This window comes from Labeo rohita, chromosome 7, assembly GCF_022985175.1.
Source record: "Labeo rohita strain BAU-BD-2019 chromosome 7, IGBB_LRoh.1.0, whole genome shotgun sequence".
In the NCBI taxonomy this organism is placed as follows: Eukaryota; Metazoa; Chordata; class Actinopteri; order Cypriniformes; family Cyprinidae; genus Labeo; species Labeo rohita.
This window is the reverse complement of record NC_066875.1, coordinates 10,671,695-10,688,958: the sequence shown is the minus strand read 5'-3', so window position 1 is coordinate 10,688,958 and position 17,264 is coordinate 10,671,695. Positions and strand designations below refer to the sequence as shown.

Sequence of the window (17,264 nt, the reverse complement as noted above, 5' to 3'; positions counted from 1 at the left end):
TTAATGCTTCCCAAGAGAGAAATGGACGAGAAGATACACACATCACAAAGAGCCACACTTGAGCGGAGCAGGACGAGAAAAATCCAGCCTGCCGCTGCAAGACAAACATTAACAGTGTGAAACACCTGCTTATCCCACTCTGCACTGCTCTGGCACTGCCCAGACACCTGGCACACCACACGCCTCCATCCCAGCCACATACCCCAGCACTCTTCTCTGCTCTCCTCTCCCTTTCTGTTCTTTATCCGGCACGCCTGGCATATTCAGATACAGAAGCCCTCATTACAGCTCAATCCAACCTCAGCAAACACACAAACAGATTAGCCGCTTAAGACGTTCCCAATCCCCCTCTCCCTCGTCACTCCGCCGTGCTATCAGGGCCCAGCACACCCCTCAGATATGAGCCGGGGGCAGGCTTAGCACGGCTCCTGCGCTCCCTCCTCCAAAAAATCCCCCCACGCCACAGCCCCATGTCACAGCTGCCCCTAATACAATTAAAAGTCATTTGCGGAGCACACAGCTTCGGCAGATCAGGAAAAGGAGGCTTCCTCTGCCACCAAAAAAAAAAGAAAGGAGACCAGAGTTGGGAATCATAAGGAATTTCAAGAGTAAACAGGCAATATTTGGTACAGAATTCAATCATTGTCCTAACAAAGGTAAATCTTAAAATGGAACTGTATCATAAGTACCTGTATTATTCGGCTCCAATATTTTAAAAAACGAAACTGATTTTTATAAGACCCATTTACATTTTTAAAACACTAGTACCAAAAATTCAGTAGCAAAGATTTGATTGATCAGCCTTGATAAATTTACTACACAGTTCTCTGAAATGTTTTGATTTTGATTTGTCAGTCAAGACATTCTGAGGTCTGTTATTCCTCATAATGACCGTTTCAATAGTAATGCTGATTAACAGCACTCATCCAAGCATCTGAAGCTTGTGTTTCTTTAATGTCTCTCACATCACATTGCATGGAATGTATGTAAAATAAAATCAGAGGAGTTCAGTAGTACTATAATATTGTTGCAGTGTTGTCTTCTTGTCAGAAGTATTGTTATTGTAATATTTCAAGTGTATAAGTGGTATGTATGTACTTTGAAATGTCCGTCTTGTTTGATATTGTTCGTTGTCTTGGCTCAAAGCCACTTGCTACGAACTTCAGCACTTTTCACAGAACCTTTAAGTTGTTTTGAGTTGTGAAACGAGTATGGAGTACCACAAGGCTCAGTATAAGGGCCATTCTTTTTCACGCTTCACATGCTACCCTTGGCAGATATCATTAGGAAACATGGTGTTAGCTTTCACTGTTATGCTGATGATACTCAGCTCTATATTTCTTTGCGGCCTTGCAAAGCATACCAATTTGCAAAACTAACGGAATGCATAGTTGATATAAAAAACTAGGTGACTAGTAATTTCCTACTGCTAAATAAAAAAAACAAAGGTGTTACTTATCGGATCAAAAACCTCTGCATGTAATAACCTAGAACACTGTCTAAAGACCTGTTCAGGCCAAGGACTATAACTGTAATGATAACGATAAAGGTATAGTTCTAAATATTAGGAGAGACGCTGCAGGCAAAAACATTGTTTTTACATGCATCTGTCAAGTTTGAGACTTTCTGATTTTTGTTTTTTCATAAAGTGTTTTTTCAGACTAGTGGAAAGAAAACATCCAAAAGACACTGTTAAGTGTTTCTTTTATAGCACTTTATGTATTTGTGTCAATAGATTTCAATCACAATACGTATTTTAAAGGCCGTTTTTTCAAAATGAGATTTTTCTCCAACACTGAGCTATAAATCTCCACTTCAGCAGCACTTACACACAACAAACTTTACATTTTTATTCCTGTCTATATCTTGAAGGTTTTTACAGAGGGATTTGTTCATATATACTTAGCTTGATTATATACAACATTTTATTTCCTGAATAATTAATTTTCTGTATTACTGACAAAAATAAGATACCCAAACCGGTCTTGACGCTAATATAGTTATCTTCATATTTGCTCTTGGTGTGAACAAGCCTTAACACTTAAATGGCTGCTCTGTCAATTCATCATCATCATTTAAGAATCTGAGTGTGCTATTTGATAGCAATCTTTCCTTTGAAAGCCATGTTTCAAGCATTTGTAAAACCGCATTTTTTAATCTTAAAAACATATCTAAATCATGACCTATGCTTTCGATGTCAAATGCAGAAACGTTAATTCATGCGTTCATGACCTCAAGGTTAGATTATTGTAATGCTTTATTGCTTAATAAACAAACTACAGCCAGTTCAAAATGCAGCATTTACGCTAATATTAGTTTTAGTTTCATTCTTATTCCGAGGTCACTGTAGCCACCCAGATCCAGTCCGTATTCAGACCAGATGGTGGATCAGCAGCTAAAGATGACCTCTACAGCCTTGAATGTCAGCAGAGACCATGTCAACTAGATGAGCCCTAGAGACAGATCCCCTGCGAAGACCTCGTCAACTACACGGCCCTTGGCACAAGACCATGAGAACCAGATGAGTCCTCTGCACAATCTGACTTGTGTTGCAGCCTGAAATTAAACCACAACATGCTGGTTTTGTCCAGCCAGAGGAGAACTGGCTTCTCGACTGAGCCTGGTTTTTCCCAAGGGTTTTTTTCTCCATTTCTGTCACAGATGGAGTTTTGGTTCCTTGCCACTGTTGCCTGAGGCTTGCTTAGTTGGGGACACTTCATTTCCGGAAATATTGTCAGCTCGATTGCACAGATACTATTTGAAGAGAACTGAACAGAGCTGGATGATGACATGATTCAACAATGAACTTACTTTACAAGGTTAGTTCACCCAAAAATGAAAATTAGCCCATTATTTACTCACCCTCACAGCATCCTAGGCGTACATGACTTCCTTCTTTCAGACGAATCCAAACAGAGTTATATTTAAAAAAATATCCTGGCTCTTTCAAGCGTTATCATGGCAATGAGCAGGTGTTTCTCTTCATCAGTCCAAAACAAGTCCAATAAAGTGCATCCATCCATAATAAAAAGTGCCTCACAAGGCTTCAGGGGGTGAATAAAGGCCTCCTGTAGCAAATTCGATGCGTTTTTGTAAGAAAAATATCCATTTTCAAAATGCAGTAATCACTTTAATCTAGCTTGCGCTCACTGTTGTACACAGAAGAAGCTCCAGATGGATGACGTAGGATGTCAGCGTTGCACATGTGGCTGGAAGTCTCGTAAAAACCAACGTTTGCTTACAGGAGCAAAGGAAGCAAAGTTAGCAAAGTTTCCGTACTTTAGCAAAGGAAAACCAGGCTCCAATCCTCCAACATTCTGCCTTACAAATCCTCATTTCGTGCTTCTGATTCATGACCATTGTTTTGTTTTGGTCATTGTTTTGTTTTGAGCGGTGCATGCGCAGAGCTGACGTCCTACGCCATCCGCCCGGAGCAGCTAGATTAAAGTGATTATTGCATTTTAAATGTGGATGTTTTCTTACAAAAAGCATTGGTTTGCTACAGGAGGCCTTCATTCACCCCCCAGAGCTGTGAGAGGCACTTTTTTATTATGGATGGATGCACTTTACTGGACTTGTTTTGACCTGTTGAAGAAAATTTGCCATGATAGAGCTCAAAAGAGCCAGGACATTTTTTAATATAACTCCGATCGAATTCGTCTCAAAGGAGGAAGTCAAATAATGGGCTAATTTTCATTTTTGGGTGTACTATCCCTTTAACTGAAAATTGTACTATTGTCCTCCTACGTTATTGACATTGTTTTGACAATCTGTGTCGTATAAAGCGCTATATGAATTAAGGTGACTTAACTTATTGCAGAATAACAACTGGCTGGATGTACATTATCCTATAGACCAATTACCTGTTTGTAAACATTCGGGATGCGCGCGCAGCATGGTTGCAGAAAACCCGGGAGAGATAGCCTTTACGGCTAGAGAATTACAAGGATACAGCACAAAATACTTAGATTTAAAAACAGTATAGATTATATTGATTAGATGTCATTTTCAAAATGTTATTCACATATTACAAGAGCTTGTCACCCAGTGATAAGCACTGTTATTCAAAGAAATTGGCGTTAGATAGTGGGATATTCTTACAGATCCGAAACCGGGATGACGTTTTTATGGGCGGTTCAGTTGGCAGTCTATGGAGCCATGGAATAAAATAATAAAAAACGTAAACTTGATTTTAGATTTCATAGATTTCCTGACTTTATTTTCGCAATTCCGAGATTATATCCCACAAATCTAGAGGAAAAACAACTCATCATTCTCTCTTTTCCCCTCAGCTTATATCCCACACTTCTGTTTTTTTCTTATTCCATTTTATGGAATAAGAATAAGTTTACTCGTTTACCTCCACTTGCTACCGGTGTTTTTCTGCAACCACTATGCGTGCGCGACTGCAAGTGACGTCACTGTGACGTCTACTCGAAATTGGTCTATAAGTTAAAGTTAAATTAATTCATTCCCCAAAGATTTAAGGTGAATGCTTTTTTTAAGCTTGATTAACCACCAATCCAAAATTTCACTGAACCGAAACGCTGTGCGACTTAACACAATCACAGCCTCTCTGAACATATTTAATGTTTAAGGGCTCTTATATACTGTAGAAGGCACTGATAATGTGTTTTAACGGACAGAAATGTGTACGGTGCATTTCGAGGATGTGGAAAGATGGAATACAGTGAACTGGAAAGCACATCTGGGACTTATATGTTTAAGTGAAACGGCTTGGGATCATTCTTACCGTGCCAGCAGGGATCCATCCAGGCCACCAGGCAATGGCTGGTTCCCTCATCCCGCCTTCAAATGTAGTCTGCTTTCCACAGAGGAATGGACCGTTGCTGCCGCCTGAGGATGAAAAGGGACAGGAGAGAATCTCAAACTCAAAGCTTAGGCTGTGGAGTACAGTTCCAGCAATTCATCTCTAACAAGTAATCTTTATAAAGAAGACCCTTGATTCAAAGAATAGGCGTACTGAGAGCATGAATTAAAAATAAATTGACAGAGTACAGAACAGAATGCAAGGGTCTTGAGATACGTTTTAAAAGAATGTTTAAAACTTGCCTCAGTGTTCCAAACTTAACAATTTCAAACTTGACTGATGTCTGACTGGTGCATATGCCCATAGACTAACAATGAAAAAATAAAACTAAGGAAACTAGCATAAACATCTGAGCCGAGGCATAGCAGTTAGTGCACATGCGTCATATATATTGAATAGCTGAACTCATGTGCGAGATGCAAGTTTGATTCAGATTTGCGTTTAGTGTTGGTTACTAAATGCCACAAAAAACAAGTCTGAGCTTCTTCTAAATATTTATTAGGAACAGTACTGGGGAGTAACAAACTAAAACTAATCACAAATTTTAATTTATGCTACACAGTGCAACTTTTGGATGGCTAGCTATAAAAAAATAACACGGTTGTGATTCGGTTCTGCACCTCTACATCGATAAATGTGGTTTGAGGCAACGCTGTATACATGAATACATCTTATCAGAGAGGACAAAGTCGTGACATGACACACACAGTTGAATGTATGCAATTTTATCCAAAATCTGTCCTGAAAGTTCTAACATATAAATAATTATTATAGGTTTATCAAAGTGTATTTGGGTAAAGACATCAAAAAACACAGCATGGCTTTAACTTTATGAATTTATCGGTAGCATAAAAGTAGCTCAGTGAAGCACAGAGCAACACTTTATACCTAAGGCTAAATAATAATCAAATATGAATACTAACATCATTCATACATTTATTATATAATGTTAAATATTTACTTGTTTTAATTATATATATATATATATATATATATATATATATATAAAAAGCTGAATAAAAATTAACTTTAGCTTGTTCAGAAAAAAAACTACACCATCAGCAGTGGACTTGCAAGAAATTATTTATATAAAAAGTCCAAATAATTTCTTGCACAAATGAAAGGTCAAAAATTGCCATTGGTGTGTTAATGTTTAGGGTGGAGAAGTGTGAATAGATTCCCACTTTGATGCGGTCCAGATGTCAATGCTGCCCCATTATCCGAGGAGAAGAACACCAATGTGTTATTGTGGATTCCCAGAATGATCAGGTGAGCCAGAAGCTGACCGATGCTGTCATCCAGCTCCATCACTGCATCGCCATAACTACAAGACAAATCACACAGTGTCTCACCGCCTCAATCATAGCACTAAAAATTACCCCAGATAACCTGTTCGGTTGCCCTAACCCAGACAGCATAACAAACTCTGTCAAATTAGCCCACGTTTGAAACCTGTCCTGTGACAGAAGGATGTGATATATGGAGGAAGATAGATGTCTCCGATAGATGTGTGCTGCTTATAAAACATTAAGATGTGGCGTGTCAGGCTGAATCCCTCCACTGCCAGCACCTGGCTAATACCCCTCAGCCTTGATCCATTCCTCTGTCAACACAAACCTCATTTAGCATTCTGAAGAAACGTATGCTTACTGAAGCCCCAGTATTCCAAAGCACTGGGCGGAATACTAAACAGTTCCAGACAAGACTACCAATGAAGCCTTCAGCCCTTATTCTCGCCTCAGAGTATGAAAAATAACATCTCATTAACCAATCATTTATATAATACAAAACTGGAGTGCACAATGGACAATTTTTGCCCAAAACAATAATTATGTTATGGCTGTTAAGTAACATAATGACAAATTTTACAAAATCTGTGTTTTGTCTGTTCCAGGCAAAAACATTGTTATTTAAAGGTTTGCTATTATGCTTTTTCACATTTTGAACTTTAGTCAGTGTGTGGTGTGTATCTTTGGGCATAAAAAAGATCTACAAAGTTACAAATCTCAAAGTCTACTCCAAAGGGAGATATTTTGTTTTTAAAAAATCCCTTTTCAAGAACTACAACGAACGGCTCCTTTGGACTACAACGTTTGTTTTCCACATGCAATGACGTCATAATGCGGTCCATTAGAATATCTTTAAAATAGATAAAAAAATAAAATGAAATAAAATAAGATAAAAACACCCTTTTTCTGCAATTAAGCACACTTTTTGGGTGTTATTCCACAACATTTAGTTTTTTATATTTGTGCAGCTGTTTAGAATTGTGCTAGATACCCATGTGTTGATTAGCATCTTTGAGCTAAAAGTATCAAAAGTTAAATTTGTCACAACGAAACAGTCACAACCGAAACATTTGGTGAAGTTTTGGTAGTGACATTGTTTTTTGGGTGTTATTCCATAAAATTTACTTTTTATGTGTGTACCGTAACAGTCACAAGAGAATCATGTCATCATTGTTTCGGCAGTAAGAAAAGATAACACATAATCCTTTATATCTATACAGTTTTGCAAATTTATTGTATTTTAGTATGTTTTTGTAGTGATTTAGTATGTAAGTTAAAATTCTATAATGTGATGCTACCAAAACATTATTGTCACTATTGAAAATGTGCAGTCATGGCCAAAATATTGGATGTTCTGTGAAAAATAAAGTATACTGAATTACCAGTTAAGATGTTATGATAGTGTTTGGTTCAATGGATATTCAAATGTGAATCTTTAACTTTCAGTATGATCAACTTTTTGCCTTTTACACAAAAAAAACTGGAGTCAAAATACAACAAATCTCATAATATGGATATGATTTATCTCTGAAATCATTCCAATAAAACAGCAAAAAATATATTTAGAAGTAGATCTAAGCAAAATCTTAATAGGTCAATGTAACCTTTCTTATTAAATTATATATTACTGTCTTTCAGTAGTGACAAATTTGGGGAGAGGACAAACATTTCAAACTTTCTGAAAATACAAAATGAGAATTAACTGTACAGTTACTAGAAATGTGTACCATTTGCATACATACAAAATTTGTGGAAAAATACTTTTGAAAAAGACTGGCTTTATCCAATGTTGATATTTCTGTTGTGTAAATGTATGCAAATTAGTGCACATTTAATTAGATATGGTTGTCAAGTCTGTGCATTAGTCGCGTGATTTTTAATATTTCCAATTTTTGAAACAACAGTACTTGTATGATATTAAGTAGAAAATATGGATACATTTTATTCAGCACTTTTGACACCTCTCTGAATTAGAAAAACATGGCAATATGTTTACTGCTTCCAATATACAATATATTAAATATTAAAATACATAATATTAATATTGTTTTACCAGCATAGTAACTGAATGAACATGACATTTACTAGATGTAGGTAAGTGCTAGATGCTAAAAAATGATAGTGATTTAAAAAAAAAGTGATTGATTAATGGGAATTTCCCTTGCTGTATATGGTGGAAAACTGTAATACATCAAACTGGATATTTCACATAATTTGAAAGTAAAATACTATTACATCTTCAAATTGGAAGTGAAAAAGAACAAATAATTTGTAAACTGACATTCTCTGATTTCCATGTGTGACAATTCACATTTAATGTTTTTTCATAATTATGTTTCTTCTTAATTTGTGGTTATCAGTTAAGTACATTATAGTGTTTTATGTTACGTTATGTTTTTTTTTAAACTGATGTTTATTGCATTATTTTAGTTCTGGCAAGCACAGAATGGATTTATTTTTAGAGTAGAGTTCTTTGGGTGGTTGTTCTGAATAAACTTTTTAAAAAACAAGCATTATTTGAGCTTTCGTTTATGTGATTAGCACAAACATGATGATGAGCTACGATGGATGAGATACTTAGCAATGTTCACATACCGCCCTCTCTGGCTCTTTCCCAGAAAGCGTTTTGAGGCATAGACAGGCGCGTGGGTTGCATCTGGAGCCCAGTAGAGAAAGAAGGGCCGCTGAGCCGTGGCTTGCTGAGAGATAAAGTCCAAGCCTTCCTGGAGACAGACGGGATCAAAACCAACATCAAGCACATCTGTCCACATCAACAGCTCTGATCTACACAAATAAACATTAATCAAGCCAATGAACAGGAAAATTCACCTTCAAATAGATTTGGGTGAGGTTGGATTCCCCTGTTTTCCTATTAATCTGAAACTCTTCATAATACCTGCAAAATACACAGATCATCTAAACGTTCTGCTTCTTGCAGATCTAATGAGACCATTCCTACAAACTCATTTCAACACCATATGAGTTCTTGTTCCAAATGACAAGCTTCCTAAACCAAGTGCTACACCAGGGTGTGATCACAAAGTGAATATGAACAGGTAAATTGTGAGATTGTGTCTCAGAAGACACACACGTTGTGAGAAGGTGCTGAGGCGTGGAACGGTAGAGGCAACTCTCTTATGCTCTGGCTGTTCCAGGTGTCCTAACATACCGCAAACGCAACCTGCCATCTCTTGGGTGTGAGTGTGTGCGTGTTTATCTGGCCAGGCTCAAACATGCCATGCTGATTAAACCCACTGCTAAGCGCAAAACCAGCCCTATCGCCAAAGCCAATGACCCAGAATGCACATATGGCTGTTTTGGAATGAACAAATGGGCAGAAAATGAGATACTACATGCAGCTGCTACAAAAAAAAAAAAAAAAAATAAGGAAAATTCACCTTACCAATCAGACATGTTCACATGAAGCAAAACACTGCTTCCGAAGAAAATGTGAGTAGAGCCTGATCGTTTAAATCTCACAACCATGATTCCACCGTGTCAATATGTGGTTTCTAAGCCAAGCAACACTTATAACATTCATTATGTTTGTAACTCACCTTCCCTTCATTTCGGAGTTGTTGTAGACAGGTATATTGGGACGGACACTGTTATTGTATGGGCCTAAATGGCAGTTGGGTGAACCAAACCATTCATCAAAGCCACGGTTCAGAGGTAAGTATTGAGTTCTGTGCCCAAGGTGCCTGAGGTAGAAGATAAAAAAATTCATGTTTCAAAGGGACATATGTTTTATTTAATATGCACTAAGTAAAAATGTAATTATATATATTTTTTTCATCCATAATATCATTAAAAATGTTCAAAAAACAATAATACCTACAAATTTAAATGATGTATTAAATAAACTTTAAGAAATCTAAGTATTGGTATTTTCCTCTTAACACATTTTAAATATGCTACATTACTGTACTGCTTTGTGTTCTAAAATATTCATCTTTTAAATATTCATATATTCATCAAATTATTTCGGACATTACATGTTACATATGTATGGGCCATTCTACAGAATTATGCAGTTAATTCTCATATTGCATTTTCAGAAGTTGTGGAATATTTGTCCTCTCCCTAAATTTGTCACTACCGAAACACAGTAATACAATTTAAATAAGTAGGGTTGTATTGACCTATTAAGATTTTGCTGACATCTACATTGTAAATATATTTTGCTATTTTATTACAATTTTTTCAGAGGTAAATCAATAACAATTACATTTTTAACAATATTTCAAGTGTAATTTATAAGATTTGTTGTATTTTGAATCCAATTCTTCTTTGTAATAGGCAAAAAGTTGATCATACTGATTTTAAAGTTAAAGGAGAAGTTCACTTCCAGAACAACAATTTTCATATAATGTACTCACCCCCTTGTCATCCAAGATGTTCATACCTTTCTTTTTTCAGTCGTAAAGAAATTATGTTTTTTGAGGAAAACATTTCAGGATTTTTCCCCATATAATGGACTGATATGGTGCCCTCGTGCTTCAAATGATACCAAATGCAGTTGTAAACGATCCCAGCCGAGGAAGAAGGGTCTTATCTAGTGAAACGATCAGTTATTTTCATATTGATAATACAATAAATATACTTTTTAATGTCAAATGCTCTTCTTGTCTTGCTGTTCCCGAACAGTTTTTGTTCCAGTTCATGACAGTTAGGGTATGTCGAAAAACTCCCATCTCATGTTCTCCCTCAACTTCAAAATCGCCATGTATCGCTGTTTTATCTTTTTTGTTAAGGGTGTTTGATCTTCTTTGCATGTTCACTTTGCAAAGACTGGGTCAGAACTTCTGCAGCGATGTAGGATGATTTTGAAATGGTTTTCGAAGTTAAGGGAGAAAATACGATTGTATTTTTTCAACATACCCTAACTGTCTTGAATCAGAATACAGAGTTCAGGCAGAGCAAGACAAGACGAGCGTTTGACATTAAAAAGTATATGAACTGTATTATTTTTATGAAAATAACCAATCGTTTCACTAAATAAGACCCTTCTTCCTCAGCTGGCATCGTTTACAACCGCAAATGGGATCGTTTGAAGCCGCATTTAAACTGCATTTTGGAAGTTCAAACTCGGGGCACCATAGCAGTCCATTATACAGAGAAAAATACTGAAACAAGAGGGTGAGTATATTATCTGCAAATTGTTACTCTGGAAGTGGATTTCTCCTTTAAGGATTCATTAGTTTGAATATACACTGAACCAAAGACTATCATAACATCTTAGCTGATAATTCAGTATACTTTATATCTGACAAAACATCCCATGTTTCGGTAGTGACTGCACATTTAGTGACAGTAATGCTTTGGTAGCGACCAAATAACATTACAGATTTTTAAAGCACATACTAAAACACTACTAAATCATACTGTAATACAAAAAAACATAACTGTACTATAATTTTTATTTATTCCTCCCAAATATGAGCATTATGTGTTCCCTTTTGTCACTACCAAAACAACGATGACATGTTTTGGTCGTGACTGTTTCGGTCATGACAATTTTATGGGATAACACCCAAAAAAAACAAAGATTTCACTACTAAAACTCCACCAAATGTTTCAGTAGTGACTGTTTCGGTAGTGACACTTTTAGATACTTTTGAATCTAGCTCAAAGATGCAAATCAGTACATGGTTAGCTAGCACAGTTCTGAACAGTGGCACACACATAAAAACTAAATGTAATGGAATAACTTCCAAAAAAAAGTGTTTAACTGTAGAAAAATAGTGTCCGGTAGTGACATTCTTCAAAATTACACACAGAATTTTCATACTTTTAAACACATTTACCTCAAAATAATGGTATATACTTACCATGTAGCTACGAGAGAGAGTGACACAAGAATGTCCTTATCACAAATGTATGGGTGTAGTTAAAATCAGTCTCAGCCAATGGACTAAAACGTACACTGTTTCGGTAGTGACATAAAAATGCAGAACACTTTTTTTACAATTTACAAAGAATTTTTTTTTTTTGGAACCTTACTTTTTAAAAGAATGAAAAAGATACTTTTAAAAACAACAAAGGGAAAAAAAAGTATATAATTATACTTTTTATAAAAAAAAAAGTCAATATAATTTTCTTAAGCTGAACTTTAGGGGTTATGGTTCGGGACAACCACCTCGGGAAGTACCCAATAAATGATAATTTTATATATAATAAGCTTACTAATATTTTAAATATTATTGTGGGTTTCAATAGATAATAGATGGATCTTAGTAACCTTCTAAGATTTGAATACTTAAATGTGTTTTTTTGGTTGTGGGACAGCAGTTTGGACCAATTCTGTAGAATGGCCCATGTATGTGCAATATTTGGTCAGACTGCCAAAATCTAAGATATTTTACACAAAATTACATTTAAAATGTAAAAAAATAATAATGTTTTTTTTTTTGTGGAATTAAAAATGCATTCTACTGCTGTTTCACTTTGCATACTGCTTCATATTCTATTACAGCCCATATCATCATTCTAAGAAAGACATCTCATGAGAGAGGCTGCAGGGAATCTCACCATTTGCCGACGATCTTGCTGACATAGTCTTTCTTTTTCAGCAGTTCTGGAAGCAGGATCTCGTCCTGAGATATTCCCCCCACTATCTCCTGAGGTGTGTATGCTGGAGGAGAGAAAATCCATTATAGGAGTGCACCATAAAGTCGTAAGAGTAGACAAACTGATAATAGTGAAGGAGGGCTGAGGAAAGAAGGAAATGGTTTACGATCATACCATTCCTAGCATGAGCATTGGTGGTGTAGAATCCATTTCTCACAGGAAGTCTTCCAGTAAGCAAAGCAGCCCTGGCTGTAGAATATAGATAAATAATGAAACAACTTCAAAGATATAAAAGACATACCTGTACTCATAAAACAAAAATGTCTCCAAAAAAAATTCAGTTTATTATTGGGCTTAACATTTGTGTAGGCTACAGTTGTTTGTTTGTTGCCTATATTCTCTATGTTGAAGCTGTGGGTAAAATGGGCGACCTACAGTATAAACTAAAGTTATTTGGTGTTTTAAGAACAACAGTCTTTATGCTTATGACTGAGTACACAAAGGCTGGTAAGATTTGATCAAGCAGGAAGGATAGTGGGCAAAACTGAAAATGAATGTCTTGGTACCACCAAGCACTAGGAAGAATTGTGTCCAGTGACAGCAAACCTTAAAGGAGAACTCCAATTCCAGAACAACAATTTACAAATAATTTACTCAACCCCTTGACATCCATGATGTTCATGTCTTTCTTTCTTCAGTCGTAAAGAAATTATGTTTTTTGAGGAAAACCATATAATGGACTGATATGGTGTCCCTGTTTTGAACTTCCAAAATGCAGTTTAAATGCAGCTTCAAACGATCCCAGCTGAGAAAGAAGGGTCTTATCTAGCGTAACAATCGGTTGTTTTAATAAAAATAATAAAATTTATATACTTTTTAATGTCAAACGCTCGTCTTGTCTTACTCTGCCTGGACTGTTTTTGTTCTGGTTCATGAGAGTTAGGGTATGTCGAAAAAACTCCCATCTCATGTTCTCCCTCATCTTCGAAATTGTCCTATATCGCTGTTTTACCTTTTTTGTCAAGGGTGTTTGATCTTCTTTGCATGTTCACTTTGCAAAGACTGGGTCGGAATTCTGCAATGACGTAGGATGATTTTGAAATGATTTCTGAAGTTGAGAGAGAAAATATGGTCAGAGTTTTTCGACATACTGTCTTGAGCCAGAATACACAGAGTTCAAGGACTGCAAGGCAAGACAAGCGTTTGAGAATAAAAAGTATTTAAATTGTATTTTTTTTTTAATGAAAATAACTGATCATTTTGCTAGATAAGACCCTTCTTCCTCGGCTGGGATCATTTACAACCGCATTTGGGATTGTTTGAAGCCGCATTTAAACTGCCTTTTGGAAGTTCAAAATCCATACCAGTCCATTATATAAAGAAAATGAAAAAAACATAATTTCTTTACGACTGAAGAAAGAAAGGCACGAACATCTTGGATGACAAGGAAGTGAGTACATTATATGGGAATATTTGTTTTGGAAGTTTTCTCCTTTAATATTCGCCTTGAAGACTGTTTCCACTAAAACTATCCACAGAGAACAAGTTGAAAGAGCTGCTAAAATGTTAATCAAAAACACCAATGCTGAAATGTGAAAAATATGAAAACCTGGAAAATTATTAAACCAATGTGGACCATTTTGGAGAGAAGAATGAGAAGCCGGTCCACTCCTCCAACATCTCTGAAATTTAACTGGACACTATTCAAAGCTGCAAGAATCTATTGTAAGAAGGTTGGAAAGCTGTATTAAAGGCAAACATTTGCAAAACCTAATAATAAAATATTGCCTATTTCCATATGTTCATATTTTTTTGTTCAACCCCTGTACAAAACTGCACTCTATTACTGCAAAGTCTTGCTCTTTAGAAATAAGTTTTAAATTCTAATCAAAGTTCAAGATGCTCTTCCACAACACTTCTGCATCTGCTGAAATTTAAATCATGTGGTATTTAAGACTTAATTTCAAAGCAAGAGAAAGGAAAGAGACGTCGGACATGAGAGAGCTCACCCTGGATATTGTGATTAGGAAGTTCTCCACTATCTACTTTGTGATTAAAATTCTAATTAAGGTTGTGAAGCAAAGCTCTATAATAACGTCTCTCTACAGCGGCAGGTACGAGTGCTCCAGGCACCTTCATCTCACACATTCGAGATTAACAATTGATTAAGCCTTATTTGCTTAAAAATTAATTAGAATTGAAAAGAGGACTAATAGAAGATCTGCTCTGCATAGCAAGTCCATTCAAATTCCCAAATTATGCATAATTAGCATATTTCTGTACTGTTGGTGTATTATCCATATTAGCATAATAAGTTGTCTTCTCACTATCATGCAGCCACACACGTCTTGTGTTCTCACGTGGAATTAAAATGGCTGAAGCATTTGAAGATTTTTTTTTTTTCAGTTTGCTCAGCCGGAAGACCAAAAAAAAAGAATAAAAAGAATTGCATTTGCAATTGCATTGTGAATCAGTATATAAGTCAAAACATGTACTTTTTTATTTCTTCTGCTAAAAAGATTCAATAATGCTTGTTTTGTAGGATACACTGTATAATGAATGTTTCATATATTATTTCATTACTTTTATCATTGTTTATGAATGTGGTGGGCTTTCACATTCAAAAGAGATGGTAAAAACCTTTCAATGTAAGATCTATTCTGCCACTTTCAACAATGTTTTATCAAATTCAGACTAATTAAAAGATAAGTCCATTTGCCTTCGATGTCTAGACCAGGCCTATTCAACCAGAATCGAAGCTGAAAAGCCCTGTCTAGACCTTGGTTAGACACGTTTAGAATAGCATACTCACACCATTTTTACAGTAGGCAGTATGCAAATTTTCTGTGTGCATAAAATACCCAGATGAACTACTACACTGGCAAAAATGCACAACATATTGTATAAGCAAAGCACACTGCTCTGGGTACTACAATACTTAAGTGAAATAATTAACATGCTTTTCTTTGCTTTATTGTTTGCTTGGATGTGCAAAATAACTACATTTACTAGATCTGAATTAATAAGCAACGCACTGTAGCCTACTATTGTTTAAAACATTTATCGCATGCAGCATGCAGTAATGTGCAGTAAGCAGTATGCTAATATTCTAAACAAAGACATTGTGATAGAGAGATAAAGGCAAGCCCAGAAGTAGCACATACAGGGGGAACACAGAGGGTTGGCAGTGTAGAAGTTTGGAAACAGCATTCCCTGAGCAGCCATCTGATCCAAGTTTGGAGTTTCCTTGGAGGGCTCCCCAAATACTCCCAAATCACCCCATCCCATCTGCAGACAGAAACAGACAATATGTTATGAGCACGCTTCTAATTTATGGTGAAAAATATAAATATCAATCCATGTGATTAAAATCTATAAACTATAGTAAACTATAGTTCAACAGACTTACAGACAGAGACAGAGAGAGATGTACTTTAGTTTATAGTAATGCTGTGGAACAATTAATCGTAAGTTTTTGTTTACATAATAAATATAGACAGTACACACATGTCTATATTTATTATGTAAATACACACATATACAGCACATATTCTGAAAATATTAAAATGCATTTACATAATATTATATAGAAATATATTTCAAATGTAAACAACATTTTTCTACATATCCATGCATGTGTGTGTATTTCTATATACATAATAAATATACACATTACACACACACATATTAAGTAAACAAAAACTTTTTTTATTTTGGATGCGAGCAAGCACTAGTTTATACACTCTCAAAAAAAAAAAAAAGGTACTTTAAAAGGTTCTTCACAGTGACGCCATAGAAAAAACATTTTTGGTTCCACAAAGAACCATTCAGTCAAAGGTTCTTTAAAGAACCATCTCTTCTTACATTTTTAGAATCTGAAGAATATTCTTTCGCCCCAAAGAATCTTTTGTGAAATAGAAAGGTTCTTCAGATGTTAAAGGTTCTTTATGGAACCATTTAAACAAAAAAGGTTCTTCTATGGCATCATGAAGCACCTTTATTTTTAAGAGTGTAGGCATGCACAATTTATCAATAGCCTTTATTGGTATTGGCTATCCAGTGCATTTATTAAATAACCTTGGTAGATATTTAAAGTATAAATCAGACTGCACCTTTTCCAAAGTAAACAGTAGTCCAGAGGTTCTCAACTAGAGGACCAGAGCCCACAAGGGGACCTCAGCAAACTCCCATGGGGCCCAAAAATGTTACATTTATTTATTTAGTTAGTTAGCTAGTTAGCTAGCTAGCTATACATTAACATAACCCTGGATAAAAAGTGACCCTGGACCACAAAACCAGTCGCAAGTAGAACAGGTATATTTGTAGCAATAGCCAACAATACATTGTATCGGTCAAAACTACTGATTTTTCTTTTATGCCAAAAATTATTAGGATATTAAGTCCAGGTCATGTTCCATGAAGATATTTTGTAAATTTCTTACCATAAATATATCAAAAATGTTTGATTAGTAATATGCATTGCTAAGAACTTCATTTGGACTACTTTAAAGGTGATTTTCTTAATATTTTGATTTTTTTGCACCCTCAAATTCCAGATTTTCAAATAGTTGTAT

The 17,264-nt window shown here is 35.6% G+C and overlaps 2 protein-coding genes across 3 annotated transcripts in view; one reads left to right on the top strand and one right to left on the bottom strand.

Annotated features, from left to right (window-relative positions):
* LOC127168555 (uncharacterized) overlaps positions 1–17,264 on the top strand; it is a 280,503-nt gene that overhangs the window by 151,315 nt on the left and 111,924 nt on the right. The window lies entirely within an intron of this gene.
* galns (galactosamine (N-acetyl)-6-sulfatase) overlaps positions 1–17,264 on the bottom strand; it is a 54,758-nt gene that overhangs the window by 36,381 nt on the left and 1,113 nt on the right. For both annotated transcript variants that reach the window (XM_051115335.1, XM_051115336.1), the window contains exons 2-9: positions 15,855–15,978; positions 12,865–12,939; positions 12,652–12,754; positions 9,678–9,821; positions 8,950–9,016; positions 8,716–8,843; positions 6,016–6,155; positions 4,754–4,857 (exon numbers count right to left, since the gene is read on the bottom strand). In XM_051115335.1, the coding sequence (XP_050971292.1) occupies positions 4,754–4,857; positions 6,016–6,155; positions 8,716–8,843; positions 8,950–9,016; positions 9,678–9,821; positions 12,652–12,754; positions 12,865–12,939; positions 15,855–15,978 (885 nt within the window). The remainder of the gene's footprint in view (positions 1–4,753; positions 4,858–6,015; positions 6,156–8,715; positions 8,844–8,949; positions 9,017–9,677; positions 9,822–12,651; positions 12,755–12,864; positions 12,940–15,854; positions 15,979–17,264) is intronic.